This window comes from Staurois parvus, unplaced genomic scaffold, assembly GCF_062004578.1.
Source record: "Staurois parvus isolate SC_StPar_1 unplaced genomic scaffold, SC_StPar_1.0 ptg000293l, whole genome shotgun sequence".
In the NCBI taxonomy this organism is placed as follows: domain Eukaryota; kingdom Metazoa; phylum Chordata; class Amphibia; order Anura; family Ranidae; genus Staurois; species Staurois parvus.
Window position 1 is genome coordinate 3,567,114 of NW_028318089.1, and position 25,328 is coordinate 3,592,441.

Sequence of the window (25,328 nt, forward strand, 5' to 3'; positions counted from 1 at the left end):
GCACTAGCCAATTTATAACGTGAACATTTAAATTTTATTTAAATTTAAAATTATTACATAAAACATAGGACACTTGTGCAACATTTCATAAACACCATATAATCAAACCAAATCATAAAATAAAATATAGTGCAGTGAAGAAAAGTCCCAAACGCCAATCTGATGTGACAGTCTGTGTATAGGCCAAATGGGAACTCACCAGATCCACTCGGCCAACAAAGTAGCCAGCAGACATATAAGCACAAATCCCCTGTGCGTTTGGTGTGATGCCTAGTTATGCAGAATCCTTCAGGTTTTTCCCATTCAAGCAACACTATACCACTTCCTCCATCTTTAGCCAATTTCTCAGAAAAGAGCCCAAAAAATATTTATAGTGCAGCATTTTATAATATTAAAAATATAAAAAAATATCGAATACACTCACATATGTTTGGTGCTATAGGGAGCACCAATCCAAACAGCTCACTAGGGGGATCCGTCTTTCCACACCGCCGCTGTTCACACGGTCGGCATGTGTTCCATCCACCGGAAGTGATGTCAGAAGAATCAAAAATATATGAGTGCATTAGCTGGCGCCCATTTTTATTCACTTTATTTATATGCCTAACTTATTGTTGATTGTTTTAGACCAGTGGTTACCAACCTTATTGGGATGGGGGCTCTGTAAAATCTTTCAAAACCTTCCATGCCCCAAAAGTAAAAAAAAAGTTTATACCAACACAATAAAAATATGGAAATATTATTATTATTAATATTATACAGGATTTATATATATAGCACCAACAGTTTGCGCAGCGCTTAACAAAATTAAGGTAGACATTAGTTACAATACAATTTGGTACAAGAGGAAATAGATTTTACAAAATATGTATTGAAATGCTGGAGGGCTCTGAATGGGGCTGGGTGTCACTGTGGGGATGGGGATTGTAGACAAAGTTAGGGGACTGTGCAGAATAAAAGGTGGTCTTGTATAGGATGAGGAAGCTGGGAGCAACTGTGTGGGACAGGGTCTCTGGTGGGGGCTGGAGGTCTTTCCAGGAGGCTGGGGCTTTCCATGGGCACTGTGGGAAACTGGAGTGCACTGTAGACACTGGAGGGTACTGTGGGAAACGTTTAAAGTCGGGGGTACTATGGGGGGCTGGGGGCTCTGCAGCAGACTATGGGGTACTGCAGGGGGCTGGAGTGCACAGTAGGTGGTTGAGGCATACTGTGGACCACTATAGGTGGTTCAATGGCACTATGGACCTGGGAGACACTGTGGGAGGTTAGGGAGTCAGGAACTGACTTGAGGCCCAGGAGGAGGAAGGCCGTAGCCCAGCAGTGGGCCACAGCCCAGTTGTTGAGAATCATTATTCTGAGCTATCTAGAGTTTTTCTTCCGTGTCTTGAAACAGACAAAAACTGAATGTCTTATTCTCCATAGGTTGATCCATACCTGCCTTATGAGTTTACAAGTGAAGGCATGCTTCAGAGGCTCCATGCTTATATCCAGCACCAGGTAAGCTGTATGTCTCTTACATGAGAGTTGTCCATAAAAACCTTATTATTCTAGGTATGAATTGAAGAGTAACTCTACTTTTGTTGAAAGACAAACATTTCCCTCTGGGTGATCCATGTACATTGCAAGGTAGATTCTTGCCCTTTGTTATTCTGAAGAAATAACTGTTTGTTTGTTTGTCTGTCTGTGTCCATGTGCAGAGTGGATCTGTATGGGAGTGATTTTAAAATGATCAATCAGCTGGTGCACCTGCAGGGCTCTGATGAGTAAATTGGTAGGGTCTCCATCCCTTTAGATGTGAGTTTGGGAGTATCTAACCATAAATTACATTTTTGTTGCAGGGGTTGCCAAAAATCAGACTTCTGGGGAAAATGCTACAAAAGTGGAGTTATCCTTTAACTGTTTTAAAGTGTAATTTAAATACTAATATAACTGTGCTTTACTTTTCCATACACAATGTTTTTTTTGTCATTTGTAATTGTGTATGTTCACGGGGGTTACCATGTTTCCTCTAAACATATACATGTGCTAACTCCTGCTTAGCAATGCTGTGCAATAGTTGTACTTGATTGATACTCTTTTTTTCACTCCAAGAATCTGTCTGATTGAAAACAAAAAAACTCTCTGTATATTCTAAACCTGCCCACATGGAAAAAAAATATATTTGAAATATATTTAAAAAATATTCTTCCCAAATATATTGACATATATTTGAAATGCTACAATTTTGGCCAAATTCAATATATTTCAATATATATATATACACAAACACACTGGTGAAACTCGAAAAATTAGAATATCGTGCAAAAGTTCATTTATTTCAGTAATGCAACTTAAAAGGTAAAACTAATATATGAGATACTCATTACATGCAAAGCAAGATAGTTCAAGCCATGGTTTGTCATAATTGTGATGATTATGGCTTACAGCTCATGTAAACCCCAAATTCAAAATCTCAGAAAATTAGAATATTACATGCAATCAATAAAACAAGGATTATACATAGAACAATATCAGACCTCTGAAAAGTATAAGCATGCATATGTACTCAGTACTTGGTTTGGGCCCCTTTTGCAGCAATTACTGCCTCAATGCGGCGTGGCATGGGAGCTATCAGCCTGTGGCACTGCTGAGGTGTTATGGAAGACCAGGATGCTTCAATAGCGGCCTTCAGATCTTCTGCATTGTTCGGTCTCATGTCTCTCATCTTTCTCTTGGCACTGCCCCATGGATTCTCTAAGGGGTTCAGGTCAGGTGAGTTTGCTGGCCAATCAAGCACAATAATCTCATGGTCATTGAACCAGGTTTTGGTGCTTTTGGCAGTGTGGGCAGGTGCCTGCTGGAAAATGAAGTTAGCATCCCCATAAAGCTCGTCTGTGGAAGGAAGCATGAAGTGCTTCAAAATCTCCTGGTAGACGGCTACGTTGACCCTGGACTTAATGAAGCACAGTGGACCAACACCAGCAGATGACATGGCTCCCCAAATCAACACAGACTGTGGAAACTTCACACTGGACTTCAAGAATCTTGCAGTGTGTGCCTCTCCATTCTTCCTCCATACTCTGGGTCCTTGGCTTCCAAATGAGATGCAAAAGTTGCTCTCATCAGAAAAAGGGACTGTTTTTCTTCAGCCCAGGTAAGACGCTTCTGACGTGTGTTGTTCAGGAGCGACTTGACAAGAGGAATACGACATTTAAAGCCCATGTCCAGGATCCGTCTGTGTGTGGTGGCTCTTGATGCACTGACTCCAGCCTTAGTCCACTCCTTGTGAAAGTCCCCAACACTTTTTAATGGCCTTTACCTGACAATCCTCTCCAGGCTGCGGTCATCCCTGCTGCTTGTGCACTTTTTTCTTCCACACTTTTCCCTTCCACATAACTTTCTATTAATGTGCTTTGATAGAGCACTTTGTGAACATCCAACTTCTTTTCAAATTACCTTTTGAGGCTTTCCCTCCTTATGGAGGGTGTCAATGATGGTTTTCTGCACAACTGTCAGGTCAGCAGTCTTTCCCATGATTGTGATTCCTACTGAACCAGACTGAGAGACCATTTAAAGGCTCAGGAACTCTTTTCAGGTGTTATGGCTTAATTTGCTGATTAGAGTGGGACACTTTGAGCCGAGAATATTGCACCTTTTCACAATATTCTAATTTTCTGAGATTGTGGATTTGGGGTTTTAATGAGCTGTAAGCCATAATCATCACAATTATGACAAATTACGGCTTGAACTATCTTGCTTTGCATGTAATGAGTCTCTCATATATTAGTTTCCCCTTTTAAGTTGCATTACTGAAATAAATGAACTTTTGCACGATATTCTAATTTTTTGAGTTTCACCTGTGTGTGTGTATATATATATATATATATATATATATATACTGCATGTTGAAATGCGTTTTTATTACAAAATATATCAAAAATATTTTTAAAAATACAGTTTAAATATACTGTATGTCTTTAAAAATTCAAATCTACATTTTTGGAATTAATTTACAAATATGTAAAAATATATGTTAAAATGACTTTTTTATATGTTAAAAAAAAACAGGAATATATTTAAAAAATATATATTTTTAAAAATATATTGAACATGGCCAAAATTGTAGCATTTCAAGTATATGTCAATATAGTTGGGAAGAATGTTTATAAAATATATTTCAAATATATTTTTCTTCCATATGGGTGAGCTTACACCTCTAGCATTTCGTTCGAACGTTCGGAGAAGTCTAAAAATCGCTCATCCAACCAAGGCAATGGCGCATTCAGGGACTCGACTAATTTCAAATAACATGTTTGAGCACCATGTTAGTATCTTGAGTTTCGTAGAACATTCTGCTTCTGGATTAACTTCCTGCACGTAAGACTAGTTATGATTTTTTTCGGCTGGGTGTAAATTCAGCAATTATAATTTGTTTCCATTAGATTCAACAAAACGTTTCCATCTTTGTTCAAGTTTATTCGCTCACTACGGTCAAAATCAGCTGTTGAATTGTCCCCTTTAACTCTTGAATAATCAAAGAACATTCTGAACTTTTCGTTCAAACGAAAATTCTACAGGTATAAGGCTAGCTTTATGGTTTCACAGAGCCATAATTGGATATAATGCTACCCTGGGCACAAGCTCTACCACTTGTGTCATGCAAATATTTTTTTTGTAGAAATTAATGTGATAATGCATTAATGGAAGCATGAGGGCTTCTTTATATTCAGAATGCCTTTCAACTGGGCAGACTAACAAACCAGAAGAAGAAAAAGTTTCATGTCTCCTGAACTACAGTGAGATTTCTGACTCCTCTTAATATCCCCTGAACTCTCTCTCTCTCTCTCTTACTATTCTCTTCTTAAATTTAGCCACAAATTCTAGAGGTGACTAGAGAAGGAAAAAAATAATTTTGACTCTTGGTGCTGCTCCCTCTAACCCATTTTGCCCTAGACACTGACCTACAAGTACCATTGTTGTAAGTAGAGCCCTGGGCTTATGTATGAACATAGGGTGTCCAAAAGATTTCTAATGGTCCATAACAACCATCTGGGATCTCTGTGTTATTTTTAACCTTGCACTGAAAAAAATTACATTTGGAAGCTAATTGGCTGTTATGAGCAACAGGAAAGGCCCTTGCTAGCATGCTTTTTATATATAATAAGCTCCTAGGGGATGATCTAAGCTGGTTTGCTATAGGTAGCTCAGGGGTACTCTGGAGTTTTTTTTTTTACCTGGCAAGAAGCAGATACTATACACACTCAAATTAAAAATGTAATTTAGTAATACTGACTTTGCTGACCTCTTTCTGAAAATACTAGTTGCCTGGCTCCAGCTTCTATACTTTCCAAGATGCTGACCTTTATTATTATTATTCAGGATTTATATAGTTCCAACAGTTTGCTCAGCGCCTTACAATATAACGGGAGACGATAGAGCAACAATACAGTTCAATACAAGAGGGTTAGGAGGGCCCTGCTCCTTGGAGCTTACAATCTAAGAGGGAGGGGCTAGTGGTACAAAAGGTAGTAACTGTTGGGGATGGACTGGTAGGAGGAGTAGAATATTCTATTATTAGCTGAGGCCAGGATAGGCTTCCCTGAAGAGATAAGTTTTCAGAGACTGCCTAAAAATGAGCAGAGTAGGCGATAGTCTGATAAATTGGGGTAGAGAGTTCCAGAGGGTGGGGGAAGCTCTGGAGAAGTCCTGGAGATGAGCATGGGAGGAGGAGACAAGGGAGCTAGAGAGCAGGAGGTGCGAGGAGCTGAGTATGGTTTTGGTGATATTTAGAGACAAGATTGCTGATGTAATTTGGGGCAGAGTTATAAATAGCTTTATATGTTATTGTTAATGTTTTGAATTTTATCCATTGGGCCAGTGGAGGAATTGGCAGAGAGTGGTGGCAGATACGTAATGGTTAGTAAGGTGGATGAGTCTGGCAGCAGCATTCATGATAGACTGAAGAGGGGATAGCCTTCAATGAGGTAGGCCAATGAGGAGGGAGTTACAATAGTCAAGGTGAGAGATAACAAGGGAGTGAATAAGTTGCTTAGTAGTTTCCGAGGTTAAGAATGGCCGTATCTTGGAGATGTTGCGTAGGTGAAGTATACAAGATTTGGACAGCCATTGGATTTGGGGCTGAAAGGACAGATGGGATTCTAGGATTACACATAGTACCCTGGCATGAGGGGAGGGACTGATGGTTGTATTATTGGTCTTGATTGAGAAGTTAGGGGAGGGAGCACGGGCTGGAGGGAATACTAAGAGCTCAGTTTTGGAAAGACTGAGTTTGAGGAAGTGGAGTGACATCCATGCCGATATGTCGCTTAGTAGGTTAGTAATGCGAGAGGAGACTGAAGGGGTGAGGTGAGGGGTAGAAAGATAGATTTGTGTGTCATCAGCATAGAGATGGTACTTAAAGCCATGGGAGTTTATCAAGTGACCAAGGGAGGAGGTGTAGATGGAGAAGAGAAGGGGTCCAAGGACAGAACCTTGAGGGACCCCTACAGAAAGATGGAGTGGAGAGGAGGAGCCAGAATTATGGGTAAAGCTGAAGGAGCGCTGCGATAGGTAGGAGGAAAACCAGGAGACAGCAGAGTTTCGCAGGCCAAGAGAGTGGAGTTTTTTAAAGAGGAGGGGATGGTCAACACTATCAAAAGCCGCAGAGAGGTCAAGTAGTAATAGTACGGAGTAGTGGCCATTGGTTTTAGCAGTTAGTAGATCATTAGTGAGTTTTAGTAGGGCAGTTTCAGTGGAGTGGAGTGAGCGAAAGCCAGACTGTAGAGGGTCAAGAAGGTTGTTGTCAGTGAGGTAGGAGCTCAGGCGATTGTAGACTAAGCGTTCTAAGAGTTTTGAGGTAACCTGACCTGGAACAAACATGCAAATTAGAAAGTCAGAGTGAAGTCAGGACTCTTGATCTGTAGAAAGCATTAAAGTCATTGGAACATCTTGGCAGCCTGATAACTAGCATTTTCAGATGTTAGCAGTTGCCACCTACATATTCTTTTCTTCAAAGTCCCACTCTGGCTGACTTTTTTAATGTGTCAGTCCCCTTCCCTCCTCTGTGACATCATCAAGGGCCAATGTACATCAGAGCCAGTAAGTGGAATTGATGAGGTGCCCTGCATCTTTTGCACCTGAGGCAGGAAAACCCCTTGGATGGGTTGTCCTGTGCTGACTGGCTGAGAGAGTTATCAGCAGTGACAACTCTCATAACCCTCCTTCTGAAAATGAAGCTGTGCAGGGTGACAAGGCTATGATTAATTCACTAGAGGTCAGTTAGCGTTGTCACCCTACGAAAGGAAGGCTTTTTGACTAGCATGATCATAAGGTGTTTTTGGAGAAAAGAGGATGTTGGGGGTAGGTTAAAAAAAAAACCTTCTATTTACATACACCATTTTTATGTATGGTTGTACATTATTGAATATGAATTTGAAATACTGTATATCAGACTTATACTACTGTATAAGCGATTTTAATTTCAAACTACAGAGCAATTTAGCCATAGTGATCATTTCCTTTGCAGCACATTACCTTAGGTTCAAATATTTAAATCACACAGTAGCATGAGATGAAAACTGCCCATGCAGTTTAGCCGTTAGGTGCCTATTTACCCATTTGATCGTACGGATTCTGCTCCAGCTTAGCGTTCCCTCCATGTAACTGCATTAAATTGTTAATTTGATGAAATTCAGACTGTTTGATGGCTCCCTCTGGGCCACTGATAACATATCCTGGTTTCTTGCAAATGTTCATTATATGTAATGGTTGCCAGTGCATAATGTAGTTTAAATTCCTTTTATGTCTTTCTCATTTCCTTTTTCCATCAATCCTTTCCCATTCTGCTTTTAACTGCATTTGATTTCTGCCATTTTTTTTTTTTTTTTACAATTTCTGCTCTTTTAATTTTGTTCACTGTACCACCTCTCTAAAAATTAATTTATACTCCAGGAATTTTGCTCCCCTCCTTTGCCCTTTCCCATCCCCATGAACACATCTCAACTCCCTCTTCCCTCCTCTTTGGTTCTCATTAATCATACATACCTGGTTTGGCCATCCAATGAACCTGCTCCACCTACCTGGCCCCCAGTCTCTGCCATGCAAGTCTGGCTGTCTGCAGAAGGGGAATCCTGCACAAGTGCATGCTGGAAGCATGATTTGGTGTGTGAGCCCACACACTTCAGTTTAATCAATCAGCGGCGGTTTCTTGAGCAGTGAGTATACTGGAACTTAACACAAAGGTTTGAAAGCCTTGTAACAAATCTACTGTAAAATATCACATGTAGCAATAATTTCGGCATGCAATGCGATAGTAAAATTAGACTGCCAGAAGCTATTCATTGAAGGGAAAATTTACTGTATTTACATTTATAGTTTTAGTTGCTCTTCTAGTGACCACCATATCATTTGTGATTTTCTATCACCTTTCTATTCAGATGACAAGGGTTGCTATGACAAATAAAGAGGAGGAATCTCTCCAGACAGCAATAAAAACCTGTCAAAGGTTACAACTGTTTCCTGTAGTATCTAAAACTATCAAAACAATTTGGATTTAGGTGCCTTTTTAGCTTCAGAACTTTAAAAAGAAGAATCTAACATCTGTTGAAAGAAATTATGTCTATTAGAGCTTGTTTTCGCTTGCTTTGCTCTCTGAAGAACGACCCACTTTTAACCCCCTAAGTGTCAGACTACCGCACCACAACCACTTGTGTTGTGTGAGGTTGCAGTGCAGCCTCATCCATGTGGGTCGCAGTCGGCTGGCGGTATTGCCCACCGAGAGCGACAAGGGGTAGAATTTGTGCCGCAGCTGCCAAGCAAAGTATCACAGCCATGGCATTTGTACACCCCCAGCTGCTGCCTTCCCAGTTAAAATGGGAGCAGCTGAGGGTCGGTAAAAATGCAGCTTGTCATGGGAATTTTTCAGCTCAGGAATGAAAACCTGATCCTGGTAAGTCTGTGATACCCAATTCTACAAAGCTACATAGAGACCAGACAGAAACTTGATTCAGTTGATCTGCTTTAATTTTTTGGTGCTTCAGATTAAGTACTCAGATTGATTTATGTAATGTAAGCTGTGCCAAGATATGAAACTGACCAATCAAAGATTAATATGATTACAGAAAGCATTGTGTTAATTGTCTGGTGATTATGGTTCATCAAAAAGTCATAAAATGATGTTGATTTCTTGTGGCTTAGGGTGTCATTCAAAAATAGAGTTCAGATGCTGATTTTCAGGAACTTGCTTTGCCACGGGTCCTCCATACATAAATCATAAGTTTCATTAAGTTGTCTGAATTATTTTTGCAATACGCCAGGGTACATATAAAGGAAAGACATAAGGACAGATTAAAATTCTTATAGTGAAGCCATTTTGTCCTAAACAGCCATCTTGCCACCGCAAGTTCAACCCCCCCCCCCCCCGAACCACAAGTGCAAAAGAGCCCCAAGTGTCTTACAGGGTGGCTATTTTATAAAGTTGTCCTTTAATTTACCTCCTCCCCTTTCTCTCCCAGCACCCCCCACAATTTTGTACTCAACTCACCCACCTGAGCTTGTGCAAGGCCTGTGCTGTGACTCTTAGAGAGCTGCACAAACAGACCTTCTCTTCTGTTGCACAAAAAAAATACCATTAATTCATTTGGAGAGGCCATCTATTGTTGGGACTGGAATGGAATGAAATGAAAGTAGAAGCTAAGGCATTACACTTCCCCACAGTATAGGTTTCTGCTAAAAAATATACAAGATATAATGTCACGGGCCTGCATCTCTACGTGCACCATCACATGTTTCTTCAGGAGTGCATGCACGTGTTCATCAGATCACACACACCAACCGGACTAGGGTAGAAGTGTGAAAATTACTCGTGTGCACATTCATGAGTGCACTGGTGTGCATGATCATGTATACTTGACCACAACTAACTGCCATGGTCACACTGAACCTGCTGGGATCAAACACAACAACTCCCGCCTGTTTTTCAGACATTTGCAAAAACATTGCTCTAATATGAAAATTATTTCTCAAGGGGCAAAGAGACAAAGTCCTGCAATGTGTGCAGGAACTTTGATGCCATCCAGGTTTCTTAGACCAGTGGTTCTTAACCTTATTGAGTTCAGGGCCCAGTAAATTCTTCCAAAACCTTCCATGCCCCAACAGTAAAAAAAAAAAAAAAACTCAAATAATAAAAGTATGGGAATACAAAATATGTATTGAAACTCTGAAAGGCTCTAGATGGGGCTGAGTGTCACTGCGGGGGATGAGGGTTGTGGAGGGGACTCTACAGCAGACTTGGTGGCCCTGTATGTTATGAGGTTTCTGGAGGGAGCTGGGGGAAATGGTGGGGGATGTATCTCTGAAGGGGCTGGGGTCTTTGCAGGGGCATTGTGGGATACTGGAAGGCACTGCAGGGGCTGGGATCAATGTATGACACTGCAGGGGACTGGGGGCACTATTAAAGGTTGGGCAGCACCATGGGTGCGGAGGGCTCTCAGGAGGCTTAGAGGCACTTGGAGAGGTTAAGGGGTACTGTGGTCCACCAGGGTAGGCTGGGTGGCACAATGTAACTGGGAGGCACTCTGGCAGGTTAGGGGAGCTGCAGCTAGCTTGAAACCCAGAGATAGGGAGGCCGCAGCACAGCAGTGATAGTTGAGAACCACTGTCTAAGCGCTTTCTAACCAGTGTTATGGTGACAAAGGCTGAAAATACTCCTGGTGATTAAAGGGTGCTTGTTTTATGTACCAGTTACCTATGCACTTGTTCATTGTGAAGTAGGTACAGAAACAAATGAACACAAACAGGATTTTAAATGAATTACACCTTTTATTCAAGCTGACATTTCTGCACAGGCTAGACGATCCCTACGGGCATAACTACTGCAAAGAGCGGTGTGCAAAAGTGCTACCAATCAGCAGCTGTCTTCTTTTTTACTTTCACAGCCTTAAGGGATAAAAGGTAAAATATAATAGGATGTGAGCTACTACAGTGCATATCATTACTATGGTTTGTAGTACCATATCTAATTATCTTGTCTATGTTTTTACTGTGGCATTAGGGAAAAGGGACACAAAAGGTTAGCTCACACTTTACAAAACTCTGCATCAGAAAAATAAATCACCTTATGTAAATGGTATAGACAAATTCGCAGTTTCACGCAATATTTGACACCATTGTCTTTCATCTCATCCCACCCAGAGCCTTAGAATTACAGACGAGCATTGACTATTGGTAGGTATGAGTTAGAAATCAGTACACAGTAAAAATTCAACAGTTACACGAATTGCTCAAAGGCACGCAGAATACAAAAGGATTTGTGTTCAAATCCAAGGTGGTTGTTACGTTGAAAATAACATCTACCCAAGATCTCAACAGATTTGTTATGGTCTTTTATTTTTTCATCTCTATGGAATGTGCCAGAAAGAAAACTGTATCTGATTGAAATTAAAATACGTCCTAAGTTTCACCTGGAGAGAAGAGGGGCTTTGGGTAAATCTGTCTTCTTGTTAACTTCTTAAACCTTCAAGAGGAAACAAAGCTTTCAAAGCCTCTAAAATCAAATACAGAGGTAGACAATCATAAGGACTTATACCGCTTTAGGGAACATTTCTCCACTCAGGGTGAAGACAAATTCAAGCCAAATGCTCAGCAGAGATATGGGTTGAAATGCAGTCAACATACAGATATTATGTACTGAAGAGTTATATTCACACTTTAGCTTTCACTCCCAGAAGGTCAACTCATACCAGCCCTTCCTGGAACAACATTAACCCTCACACTGATCTTCCCCGTTACACTACCGTTAACCCTCCCTGTAGCCCCAACACTAAACTTTCGTTTAACTCTCATGCTAACCCTCTCTGTTGTCCCACCACAAATCTTCCCTGTAACCCCAATGCTAACCCCCCCCCCTCCTGTAACCCTACATTAGCCCCCTTGTAGTCCTAATATTAATCTTCCCTTTAAACCTCATACTAACTCTTCTTGTAACCCTCACACTAGCCCTTTTTTAACTCTTAACACCAACATGTAACCCTCACTCTAATTACCCCTGTAAGTGTTCTGATAACCCTTACAAGAATCCTCTCTATAACCCTAACACTAACCGTCATACTGTCCATGCCTGTAACCCTCACATTATTCTTCTATGTTACCCTCACATTATCCCTCTTTGTATTTGTAGCATTAACCCTCCACATAGCCCTAATTCCTCTTTAATCCCAATACTTCCTGCATCCTTAACGCTAACCCTTCACACCAACCCTTCCTGTGACCCTAACATTAACCTTCCCTGTAGCCCTCACTTTGTAACCCAACAATAACCTTCCATGTAACCCTCATAGTAACCCTTCCTATAGCTCTAACACTAGTTCTCCTTGTTACACTAAAGCTCATTATATCTCTAACCATTACCCTCCTTGTAAATCTAAAACTAACACTAACCCTGCTTTGCAAACCTTATACTAACCTTCCCTGTAACTCTTAAGACAGCGGTCTCCAAACTGCAGCTCATGGACCAAACGCTTGCCTCTATCCGACCCTTGGAGTACTATTCCTCCCACTGACACAAACAAGGAGGTACCATTTCTTCCACTGGCACAAACTATGAGGCATTTTTCCTTCCACTGACACCAATGATGGGGCACAATTCCTCCCACTGATATAAACAATTAGGTACTATTCCTCCAACAAATACCAATGATGGGGCACTATTCCAACTAATACAAAGTATGGGGCACTATTCCTCCCACTAACACCAATGATGGGGCACTATTCCTCCTAGTAATACCAATGATGGGGCACTATTCCTCCTAGTAATACCAATGATGGGGCACTATTCCTCCCACTGATACCAATGATGGAGCACTGTTCCTCCAACTAATACCAATGATGGGGCACTATTTCTCCCACTAACACCAATGATGGGGCACTATTCCAACTAATACAAAGTATGGGGCACTATTCCTCCCACTAACACCAATGATGGGGCACTATTCCTCCTAGTAATACCAATGATGGGACACTATTCCTCCTAGTAATACCAATGATGGGGCACTATTCCTCCCACTGATACCAATGATGGGGCACTATTCCTCCTAGTAATACCAATGATGGGGCACTATTCCTCCCACTGATACCAATGATGGGGCACTATTTCTCCCACTAACACCAATGATGGGGCACTATTCCTCCCACTAACACCAATGATGGGACACTATTCCACCCACTAACACCAATGATGGGGCACTATTACTCCCAGTAATACCAATGATGGGGCACTATTTCTCCCAGTAATACCAATGATGGGGCGCGTTTCCTCCCAGTAATACCAATGATGGGGCACTATTCCTCCCAGTAATACCAATGATGGGGCACTATTCCTCCCAGTAATACCAATGATGGGGCACTATTTCTCCTAGTAATACCAATGATGGGGCACTATTTCTCCTAGTAATACCAATGATGGGGCACTATTTCTCCTAGTAATACCAATGATGGGGCATTATTTCTCCTAGTAATACCAATGACGGGGCACTATTCCTCCCACTGATACCAATGATGGGGCACTATTCCTCCTAGTAATACCAATGATGGGGCACTATTTTTCCTAGTAATACCAATGATGGGGCACTATTCCTCCCACGGATGCCAATGATGGGGCACTATCTCTCCTAGTAATACCAATGAGGGGTCACTATTCCTCCCACTGATACCAATGATGGGGCACTATTCCTCCAACTAATACTAATGACTGGACACTATTCCTTCTTCCCCTGACTACAAGCAGTATGTCTGTTTTTTTTTTTTACTCCTACTGACGCTGGGGTATTTTCTACTTCCACTTGGCCCTCTGACCCTCCTACAGACTGAAGGACAGTAAACCGGCCCTTTGTTTAGAAAGTTTGGAGACCCCTGTCTTAAGACATAGCATCATACCAAACTTCCCTGTAACCAAAACACTAACCTTTCATGTAACCATAATGCTAACCCTCCCTGTAGTCCTCACAATAACCCTCCCTGGAAGCCCAGGGCTATTTTCAGCGTTAACATGGGGGGGACGCAGTTCTGGCATCTCCGGCACTGAATATATGTAATGACAAGGGTTGGTGGGGAGGGTCTATTGTTACTGGGGGGATTTTCTGATATGGGGGATCTATTGTTGCAGGGGAAGCGTATTGTTGCTAATGGGGGATCTATTGTTGCTGGGAGGTCTTATGTTGCTGGAAGGGTCTATTGATGCTGGCTGCCAAGAGCTCTATTATTGCTGGCGGTGGTATACTGTTGCTGGGGTGGATCTATTGTTGCTCGTGGATATATTGTTGCTGGGAGTCTATTTTTGCTGGCTGAAAGGGATATTTTACTGCTTTTCTTGTTATTATTAGCAAAATCCTTACAAACTACTTAACACCACAAAATGATACTTGGTTCCATATTCCCTAAAAGGGGCAATACTGGAAGGCGGGTAGGGGCGGAACCAAGGTATGAAGCTTGGAGGTGGGTAGGGGGCAGAGACAAGGGGTGACAAGGGGAGGGGAGAGTACCTGCACCTATTCTCGGAGAAAAAAAAGTCCTGTGTAAGTCTAACACTAACCCTTACCCTAACATGAACCATCCCTGTAACCCTAACACTAAGTTTCCCCAGAGCCCTAACAGTAAGCCTCATATCAGTCTTTTCCTAAACACTAACACTGACCACTAGTGGAACCTCCCTCTCTCTCAATAAACAATGACTTTTTAATACTTATGCTGCTAGCATTAGTAAATAGGAAAATATATCATATTTCCTTGTTTTTACATTTTTTGATTTACTTCCTGGTTTCCATGCCTAGGCAAATGATGTCATACATCCCAGGAGTCTTCAGGAGGGGAGGAGGGGTTTTATCAGCTAAGCACACCCTCCTGCATGCATGCCTGAGCTAAGGGCAGATGAACGCCAGGACGTAAATGCAACATGAATCATCTGCCTTTACGCAAGATGGCCACAGCCAGAAATGCTAGGGAGGTGTTTTTCTCAACAAAATAAAGCATAGAGATATGGATGGATGGGGGAGTCTGGTCTGAATATAGAAAATGAAGTAAATTGATTTTTTGGTTTGTGGTGCTCAGATGCAGAGTTGTTCCGCTTTAACACATCATCCTTCCCTGTAGCCCTAATGCCTAGTACACACGGTCAGAAATTCGTACACAAATTACCACTTTTGAAGCAATCGTATGATAATCTGTTTATTAGTAGACAGTTTGTATCTGAAATTTGAAGGGACAAGCATGAAAATGTTTCTCATATGATACCAGATTGTACAATTTTCGTTTAACCACTTCCCATCCGGCCCATGCACATAAACGGCCGTACAGGAGCAGTGCTGAAGCGGGTGGCCGTTTATAAATGGGCCCCGCATTCACTGCCTGTGCGCGCTCCCTGGGAACACCAACCACTGTACACACCTCCGGACACAGTGGAACACCAATCATTGTATGGGACCTCTGTGTGAGGTCCCTATCATGTGATCACTGATTGGCCAATCAGTGATCACATGACTAATAGTAAGCAAGATGACACTTCCTAACATCATTGCATACTACTAGTGAAATCTGTGAATGATCACAGAGGTCACATGGTGCAAGGCTATTCACAACAGCCTTGTACCATGTGACAAGCTGTGACCAATCACAGCTCTCACAGTATTTCTCAATGGCTGCAAGAATGCAGCAAGAGAGAAGGAGAAACTACTGCCTTTACAACCTTTATGGGTGTAAAAGCAATCGGTGTGTAAAAAAAGAAAAAAATCTTAATCACCCCCCACAAGTAGTACAGTGTAACTATGGTAACACTGTACTGTTAGGGTGACAGTAAAAAAAACATAAATAATAATATAAAAAAAAATTAAAATGTAAAAAAAACTTTTTTTAATTATTATTTTTGGTTATAAACTAATTTGGGTTATTTTTTTTACTAAAAAGATAGCTGAATACATTTTGGCCAATATTTATGAATGAGTATTTATTTGCAAAATTTTATAAGAAAAACACTTTTTTTTTCAAAATGTTTGGACTTTTTCATTTATATAGCAAAAAAAAAAATCCCAGTGGTGAATAAATATCACCAAAATAAAGTTTTATCTGTCTCAAAAAAATGCTAAAAAAATTTATATGGGTACAGTGTTGCATGACCGCGTGATTGTCATTCAAAGTGTGATAGCGCTGAAAGCTGAAAATTAGCCTGGACAGGAAGGGGGTTAAAGTGTCCGGACTTGAAGTGGTTAAACAGATAGACATCTGAGAATGTATTAGTATAGCTAGGCCCCATTCACACTTGAGCGATTTGTAGATTGAAACTCCAAAACCCTTGAGGAGAAAAAAAAAATCAATTATTCTCAATGGAGATGGTTCCACTACACTCCAAATTGCCTGGAGCCAAATGCCTGAAGCTCAAATAAGTTCTGGAGCTTTTTTTAATGCTCAAATTGGGCAGATTTGCGGGTTTTTTTATTCCATAGCAATGAATGAAAACACACGGTTTGCGCATTTTGTCACAGGTTTTTCTTCTCAAATGAAAAAATGTAAAAGAATAAATAAATAAATAATAATAAATGAATAAATACATTTTTATTAAATAAAATAATTACACAAATAAATAAAAATAATCATAAAAAATAAATAACACTTAACCTTAACCCCGAACACTAAAAAAATAAATACATAAATTGATAATAATAATAATACAATAATAATAAACACGCTAACAAAAATATATTATTAATAATAATAATAATAATAATAATAATATAAATTAAATGATAAGTTCACCTTCCATTACATGTTACACCCATATTCAGGGTGTAACATGTAACATGTTATTAATACACCTTCCCCCACTTTGACAGCTAGCAGAGGATATTCTCCCCCCTGCTAGCTGTCAAATTTAAAAAAACATGACTGTGTGGGGCTGCGTCACTCATTCACTAAAACTCATTAAACTACAGTATAAGTACCGATATCCTTGGTCGGTTTGTAGTTCTTAATGAACTACCACAGCTCTCCACAGAGTTCATTGAGTCTTCCTTTCAATACATCTGCTTGTCCATACATCCTGTACAGGCAAACAGATATACTAACAGATCTGCAGGAGACCTGCATGGGTCCAGTGATCTGCTGATCACTGGTGCAATGGTTTACTGGTTCCTGCAACAAAAAATAATAAATTGACATTTTTTTACTTGAAATAAAATGTGCATTCATTATTTTTTTGTACGAAGGTGAACTTGTCCTTTAACATCCTACCCTAACAATAAATAAATAAATAAAAAGAAGACAATAAATAAAATATTAACCCCTAATTCCAACCCTTAATCACCTAATCTAACTCAAACCCCTTTACCCTAACAAAAAAAATAATACTAATAAATTAAAAAAGTTAAAAAAAAGCTGATGGAAAAGCTAAAAAAACCCTGAAAAGCCTAGCAAAAAATTATGTTATTTTCTCTACTGGCTATTAACCACTTCCAGTCTGGCGTATAGTAAAATGACGGCCGGACGGGACTCTCGTCAATCCAGGAGGGCATCATATAATGTCCTTCCCGGATCGTGCCTTGCGCATGCCCGCATGGCCGCGCTCTGGCGAGATCTGTCACTGGCTGTGTACCTTGGACACGGTCGAAGACAGATCTGTGTACCGACCCACTGCCAGTACCATGTGACCGGTCACATGACAGTTGTAAACATCGTATGGCTTTCTTTCATGCCATCCATTGTATACATGTGTGTCTAGCTGTGAATGGTCACAGTGATCACATGCACAGACTGGGCCAATCACAGCCCATCTGTGTCATGTGATTAGCTGTGGCCAATCACAGTTAATCACAACAAAAAAACCTGAATGAATTGATTTGCTATAAGCAATCAAATTGTGTAAAAAAAAACAAAATACTGATCTCTTCCTCAAAGTAGTACAATGTTACTATGGTAACATTATACTACTTTAGTCATAGTGTAATATGAAAGAAAAATCTTAAAAAAAAGAGAAAAAATGTAATACAAAATAAAATAAAAATTGAAAAAAAATTATCAAATTTTTTTTCATACTGTCACCAGTCAGTGTGTCACCAGTCAGTGCCCCTAATCACCGCCATGCCAGTTATATGAGGACGCTGTACTGCACTGGTAATAGTATGTAAAAAAAATTGTGAAAATAATTTTTTTAATTTCTTAATTTTCCAAAAAATTATCACAAAAAAATTACAACTTCAAAAAACTCGCCATGCCTCTTATGAAATACGTTGGACTGTTTACTTTGCAAAAAGGGATCATTTGGGAGATATCTGTACTGTTCAGACATTTATGGACCTCAAGAAATTAAATTGGCCATCAATACTTCAGTATTGGTCAATTTTCAGATCTATCCCATAGTTTGTGAACTCTATAACTTTCCTACAAACTAAATAATAAATACTGATTTGGGTTATTTTCACCAAAGAAATATAGCAGAAAGAAATTTTCTTTTGTTAATTTAGCAAAGAATAAAAACCCCAGTGGTGATTAAATACCACCAAAAGAAAGCTCTAGTGTTAAAAATTTAGTTTGGGTTGACTGCGCAATAATGTGAGAGTGCTGAAACCTGAATATTGGCCTGCGCAGGAAGGGGGAAAAAGTGCTTGGTATTGAAGTGGTTAAAAAATACCAAAACTGAAAAACACTGGACAAAACCACACATGCAAACTTGCTACAAAACGCCCAAAACTCAATACTGTGAATGAAGCCTTAGGCCCTATATGCACAAGACACTTCTGAACGATGGAAACTGACTGCTGGAAAACATAGGTTAAAAACCGTCTGTTTAGCCGCGTTTGCATAACGCGTTTATGCGTGTTTATGTGCGTTTGCGTTTAGAAGCATTTTTTTAAAGATAAGCACAGGAGAACCTCCCAAATGCCCAGAATGCACTGAAAAGTGGTAAATTACTAACTATTTCAGACTGTTTCAGGGAAATAGAGAGTAGAAGCAGAGACAGCAGTATGTGTTGAGATAATTAGGTGTGAGTTGCTCCTTAACATTCCTTTTGTTTCCAAGGGTGGGAAAGGTGTCTGGTGGGGTGAGTCATTAAGGCCACCTGGCAGGAGGTCTTCATTCTAATGTACAGCACTGAGCAAACCCTTTGACGCTATATAAATACTCTATAATAATAATAATAATAATGAGGAATTTGAGGTGTGAATGGGCATTAACATATCTTTTGTTTCCAAGGGTGTGAGAGGTCTGAGGTGTGAATTGGTCATTACAATGTGTGACAAGCTTGATAGGAACATCCTGTGTTTAGTGTTTTGTCTATCTGAGTACCTTGAAAACGCTTTGCATGCATTTTTCATGATGAAAAAAGGCTCTGGACAGCATTGGGAACTGAAAGAGTTAAAAAAAAATTTCAGCGGCAAATGCTAATAAACACGATTTTCTGCGTTTAGCTGCGGTAGGAACATCCTGTGTTCAGTGTTTTGTCAATCTGAGTACCTTGAAAATGCTTTGCATGCATTTTTCATGATGAAAAAGGCTCTGGACAGCATTGGGAACTGAAAGAGTTAAAAAAAAATTTCAGACGCAAATGCTAATAAACACAATTTTCCGCGTTTAGCTGCAGTAGGAACATCCTGTGTTCAGTGTTTTGTCCATCTGAGTACCTTGAAAATGCTTTTCATGCATTTTTCATGATGAAAAAAGGCTCTGGACAGCATTGGAAACTGAAAGAGTTAAAAAAACATTTTCAGACGCAAATGCTAATAAGCGCGATTTTCCGCGTTTATTTGTGGTAGGAACATCCTGTGTTCAGTGTTTTGTCCATCTGAGTACCTTGAAAACGCTTTGCATGCATTTTTCATGATGAAAAAAGGCTCTGGACAGCATTGGGAACTGAAAGAATTAAAAAAAAATTTCAGGCGCAAATGCTAATAAACACGATTTTCCCCGTTTAGCTGTGTCTTGCGTTTGAAACGCTGATAATCGACTGCTGAACGCAAGTTTTCTGCGTTCAAAAAAACGACTGTAAACTCAAATGCCTGTAAACGATGATGTGTACATGGACACATAGAAAAACATTAGGGTGAGTTCAGGGGCTGCTGAAAAAAACGCTGAACAGCTCCTAAACGTGAGTTTATCAGCTGCAGTGTACATGAGCCCTTAGAGTTGAGGATACAGATTGACACATCACTTCTTTGTGTAGGTATGACATGTGTCACCATGGGGCAGCCTTCACTATTTATGACTGAAGATAAACTGGTAGTAATTCAGTAGTTAACAGGCAATAATGTTTTATAGTCTCTAGTGTGGACATCCCTGTTGTATTTCATGTGTCGCATCTCTCTATCACTCACATGTCTTATTGTTTTCATCTTTTAGGCTTGGAGCCCAGTGTGACAGTACAGAGTCTGTAATGAGCCATTTGTATCCTGCAGTGTCACCCCAAGTCCGTGAATGCTATCTGCAGAGGGAGCCGCTGCTCTTTAGCTGCTCAGGACAAAACACAAAGTTCCGTCGGCTATGTCCGTGTAGAGACTACCATCGAGGACAAGTAGCTCTGTGCAAAGACTGCTCATGAAACAACAACTCATTACCAGAAGTGTCATAGCCACATGTACAGGTCCCAAGCCTGTAACTCAATTTCGAGGCTTGGATCCCTGTCCTGGGTTTTATGCTGCAGCATAAAGCAATATTGTGTAACATATACATCTGCACAGAACATTGTGTAAGAATCTTTGAAGCCAAGTGAAGATCTCCATGCTGTGCTATGGTGTTTGGCCCTTCCCATGAGCAAGGGGGGGAGGGGGGGTCATCAGTATTCCTACGAGAAAAGCACAATGAAGACATCCAAGAACAAACATACATTAGCAGACTTTTGCTGGTGGCCCATACACATGGGATTGACATACTTCAAGAGGAAGGGTACATATCTCTTGAGATACTCAAGTATTGCTGTCCGGTGTTCTGCCTTTAGTGGCACTTTGGAGTGAAACCGCCATTCCTACAGTTGTTGTGACATTCATTTTTTTTTTACAGAAATATGATTACAATACAAAGGGGTTGAAATAATAACTGTTACATAAAATCAAGTGGACCAAATGTGAAGTTTATGAAGGTAACCGATTTGCGGCCTCGAAGCCGTAAATTGTGCTTGTGGAAATGTATGCACTTTCCTGATACATTGAAGCTCCGGATAAGGAGGGTTCGGAAAGAAGCGTGCTGAGCAATAGACGTCTTTTCTTTACTAATATTAATAAAGATATGAATGGAAAGTGAAAAACTTTGTCGCTGTTTAGACTGGAGTCTCACTATGAACATGCTGAACAATGAACACTTTTCACAGTGAACATGGCCTACAGGTGTTTAATGACATCAGCAGGTTTTATTAATTGGTTTGATGTTTAAAGTGTTACTAAACCCACAACAGTAAAATCAACCTGTATATGCAGTAAAGCATGCTTGTTATACTCACTGTGGAACCTAAGGGGTTAATCCTCTGCATTGTGTAAAAAAGATGGTTGATCATGTCTTCTCTGATCCTCCCATTCTTCTACTGTCCCCATCCATCTGCTATTAGAACAGACCCTTGGGAGCAAGATGCACATGCTCAGTTTGGTGTGTATTGCTATATAGTTTTATTTATTTATTTCAGGTACTTATATAGCACTGTCAATTTATACAGTGCTTTACATATATATTGTACATTCCCATCAGTCCCTAACCCTCAAGAGGCATACAATCTAAGATCCTAACTCACACATACTAGGGCCAATTTAGACAGGATCCAATTCACCTATCAGCATGTCTTTGGAGTGTGGGAGGAAACCAGAGTACCCGGATGAAACCCACGCAGGTACAGGGAGAACATGCAAACTCCAGGCAGGTGGTGCGGTGGTTGGGATTTGAACCAACAACCCTAGTACTGCCAAGCAGAGGTGCTAACCATGTAGACACTATGCTGCCAGTTGTTTTTTTTTTTTCTTGGGAGGGTGCATGTGATCAACACAGGGCCAATCAGCGCTGTCCAGGCAGAGAGTCAGGGGTTATTCCGCCTCATAGGACAATCAGAGGAAAATGAAAACTCCTCCTACTAGCTTTAAGTGTTCTGCTCTGCTGGACATTGATAGAAGTCACAAGACTGCTCTAACTGCTGATAAGAAAAGGTATTTAGCAGTTTATATTTATTAAAATAATTGCATTTCCATGTTGTGTGTACTGTGGAAGACCAGATATAGTGAATGCAGGGTCCGGGGTTAGTAACACTTTAAACCCAAACAAAATACATTAACCACTTGCCCTCCAGAGGATTTACCCCCCTTCCTGACCAGGCCATTTTTTGCATTACGGCGCTGCGTTATTTTAACTGACAATTGCACGGTCACAGCCATCCAAAGCAATGTGCCCAAGCTGACAGGAAGGAGAACTGTTAGTAAACAAAACAGTTCTCCTCCCCGTCAGAGATCGTGGGAAATCACCGTCCGAGACCCGGTGATTGACAGCTGTGGCCGCGAACAGTGGTATGGGTAGGGCGCGTGCGTGGCTCACATGCACCCCCTACCCAAAAATGCAAAATTATGTACACAAAAGGAAATAAGTATTTGATCCCCTGCTGATTTTGAATGTTTGCCCATTCACAAAGAAATGATCAGTCTAAAACTTGAATGGTAGGTGTATTGTAACACTGAGAGACATAATAGCAACAAAAAAATCAAAAGAAATGCATGTCTAACAAATTATACACTGATTTGCATGTTCCTGAGGGAAATAAGGATTTGATACCCTTCACAAAGCATGGGTTAGTACTTGGTGGCAAATCCCTTGTTGGCAATCACAAGTCAGATGTTTCCTGCAGTTGGCCACCAAGTTTGCACATATCTCAGGAGGGATTTTGGCCCACTCCTCTTGGCAAATCCTCTCCAAGTCATTAAGGTTTGGTGGCTGACATTTGGCAACTCAAACTTTCAGCTCCCTCCACAGATTTTCAATCAGATTAAGGTCTGGAGACTGGCTAGGCCACTCCAGAACCTTAATGTGCTTCTTCTTGAGCCACTCCGTTGTTGCCTTGGCCATGTGTTCTGGGTCATTGTCATGCTGGAACACTCATCCATGACCCATTTTCAATGCCCTTGCTGAGGAAAGAAGGTTCTCACCCAAGATTTGACGGTACATTGCCCCATCCATCGTCCCTTTGATGCGGTGCAGTTATCCTGTCCCCTTAGCAGAAAAACACCCCCAAAGCAGAATGTTTCCACCACCATGTTTGACAGTTGGGATGGTGTTCTTGGGGTCATAGGCATCATTCCTCCTCCTCCAAACACGGCAAGTTCAGTTGATGCCAAAGAGCTCGATTTTGGTCTCATCTGACCACAACACTTTCAACCAGTCTTCCTCTGCATCATTTAGATGTTCAGTAGCAAACTTCAGCTGGGCCTAAACATGTGCTTTTTTGAGCAGAGGGACCTTGCAGGCACTGCAGGATTTCAATCCTTGTTGGCGTAGTGTGTTACCAATTGTTTCCTTGGTGACTGTGGTCCCAGCTGCCTGGAGATCATTGACAAGATCCTCACGTGTAGTTCTGGGATGATTCCTCACTGTTCTCATGTTCATTGACACTCCACGAGGTGAGATCTTGCATGGTGCACCAGACCTAGGGAGACTGACAGTTGTTATGTGTTTCTTCCATTTGTAAATGATTGCACCAACTGTTGTCACCTTCTCACCAAGCTGATTGGAGATAGTTTTGTAGCCCAGTCCAGCCTTGTGTAGGTCTACAATCTTGTCCCTGACATCCTTGGACAGCTCTTTTGGACAGGTGTCTTTTATATCGGTAACAAAATGAGATTAGCAGCACTCCCTTTAAGAGATTGCTTATAATCTCAGCTTGTTATCTGTATGAAAGACACCTGGTAGCCAGAAATCCTGCTGAATGATAGGGGATCAAATACTTATTTCCCTCATGAACATGCAAATCAGTGCATAATTTGTTAGACATGCATTTCTTTTGAATTTTTTGTTGCTAATCTGTCGCTCAGTGTTACAATACACCTACCATTCGATTTTTAGACTGATCATTTCTTTGTAAGTGGGAAAACATTCGAAATCAGCAGGGGATCAAATACTTATTTCCTTCACTGTATATATACGTGATTTTGAGCACCTGTGCCGCCCTGTAGCAGTATTTCTGCTATAGGGTGGTGCGGAAGCAGTTAAAGACATTGTGTTACACCATATGGTCTAAAGTTTTTGGACACCTCACTGTCACCCCTATGAGCTTGTTGGATATCCCATTTTTAAACTAAGAACTTTTGTAGTCAATCTCCCCTTGGTAGCTATAACAGACTTCACAGCTCTGGGACAGCTTTCATGAGACTTTGGAGTGTGTCTGGGCGAATGTGTGCCTTTTTAGATAAAAGATCTTTTAGATCAAGCCAGATTCTGATTTTGGAAAAGTCCTGGCTGGCAGTCAGCATTACAATTCATCCCAAAGGTGTTTAGTAGAGTAGAGGTTAAGGCTTTGTGTAGGACACCCAACTTTCTTCTCACCGGGCTTATCAAACCATGTCTTCATGGAGTTGGCATTGCGTACAGGGCACATTCATGCTGGACCAGAAAATAATCTTTTGTAAACTGTTCAAACAAGGTTGGAAGCACACAAAAAAACATATGCTGTAGCATTAACAGTACCCTTCAGCAGAAACACCTGAACTCTCTCTCTTATGGTCAGATAGTGTAGGAGTGATAGCTAGGTGTCCATAAACATTTGGCCATAAAGTGTATGCTGGTGGTCAGTAGATGTATGTAAATGTTTATTGATCATGAGTAGGGCTAACAAGAGAAAAAGAACAATGAAAACAGATGTGTCATTGTTGTCCTGACCTGTAAACATGTCCGTTAAAGCCCAACTCCTGACAAAATGTTTTGGATATATAAGGGAAGGGTTAGAACCTTGTCAGGTTGTGCCTCTATGTGCCTGTTCAGTTTAGCAAACACTGCAACAATGATAAGGCATATGTCGTTTTTTTTTGGTGCTTTAAATGCATGTCAGACTGCATGCAAAATGTATGACAAGTCATATGTCACTATGATGGCACTGTGCACATCTCTGTATTTTATAAACTTGCCTGCCACCGTACATTTTAAAATGATGGTACAGTGGACGTGGTATTCTGGAACAATTTTAAATGACACTCTGCAACATGTGTGCATGCACAAAGCCAGGGCAAGATCATCGTCAAAATGCACAGAGCCAATCAGAGTGGATCTGTGCCTTGTGATGGCTGTGATAGCCAGCCACAGAGATCACAAATGTAAACAGTATTACAGTTTACATTTGAGAGCCCTCCCCTTACTCTAAT

General features: G+C 40.7%; 1 protein-coding gene across 1 annotated transcript in view; it reads left to right on the forward strand.

Annotated features, from left to right (window-relative positions):
• MGAT5B (alpha-1,6-mannosylglycoprotein 6-beta-N-acetylglucosaminyltransferase B) overlaps window positions 1-21,253 on the forward strand; it is a 199,742-nt gene extending 178,489 nt beyond the window's left edge. Inside the window, exons 16-18 of the mRNA XM_089682674.1 lie at window positions 1,423-1,497; window positions 7,930-8,192; window positions 20,353-21,253. Of these exons, the coding sequence (XP_089538800.1) occupies window positions 1,423-1,497; window positions 7,930-8,192; window positions 20,353-20,551 (537 nt within the window). The 3' untranslated portion in view covers window positions 20,552-21,253. The remainder of the gene's footprint in view (window positions 1-1,422; window positions 1,498-7,929; window positions 8,193-20,352) is intronic.
• The last annotated feature ends 4,075 nt before the right edge of the window (window positions 21,254-25,328 follow it).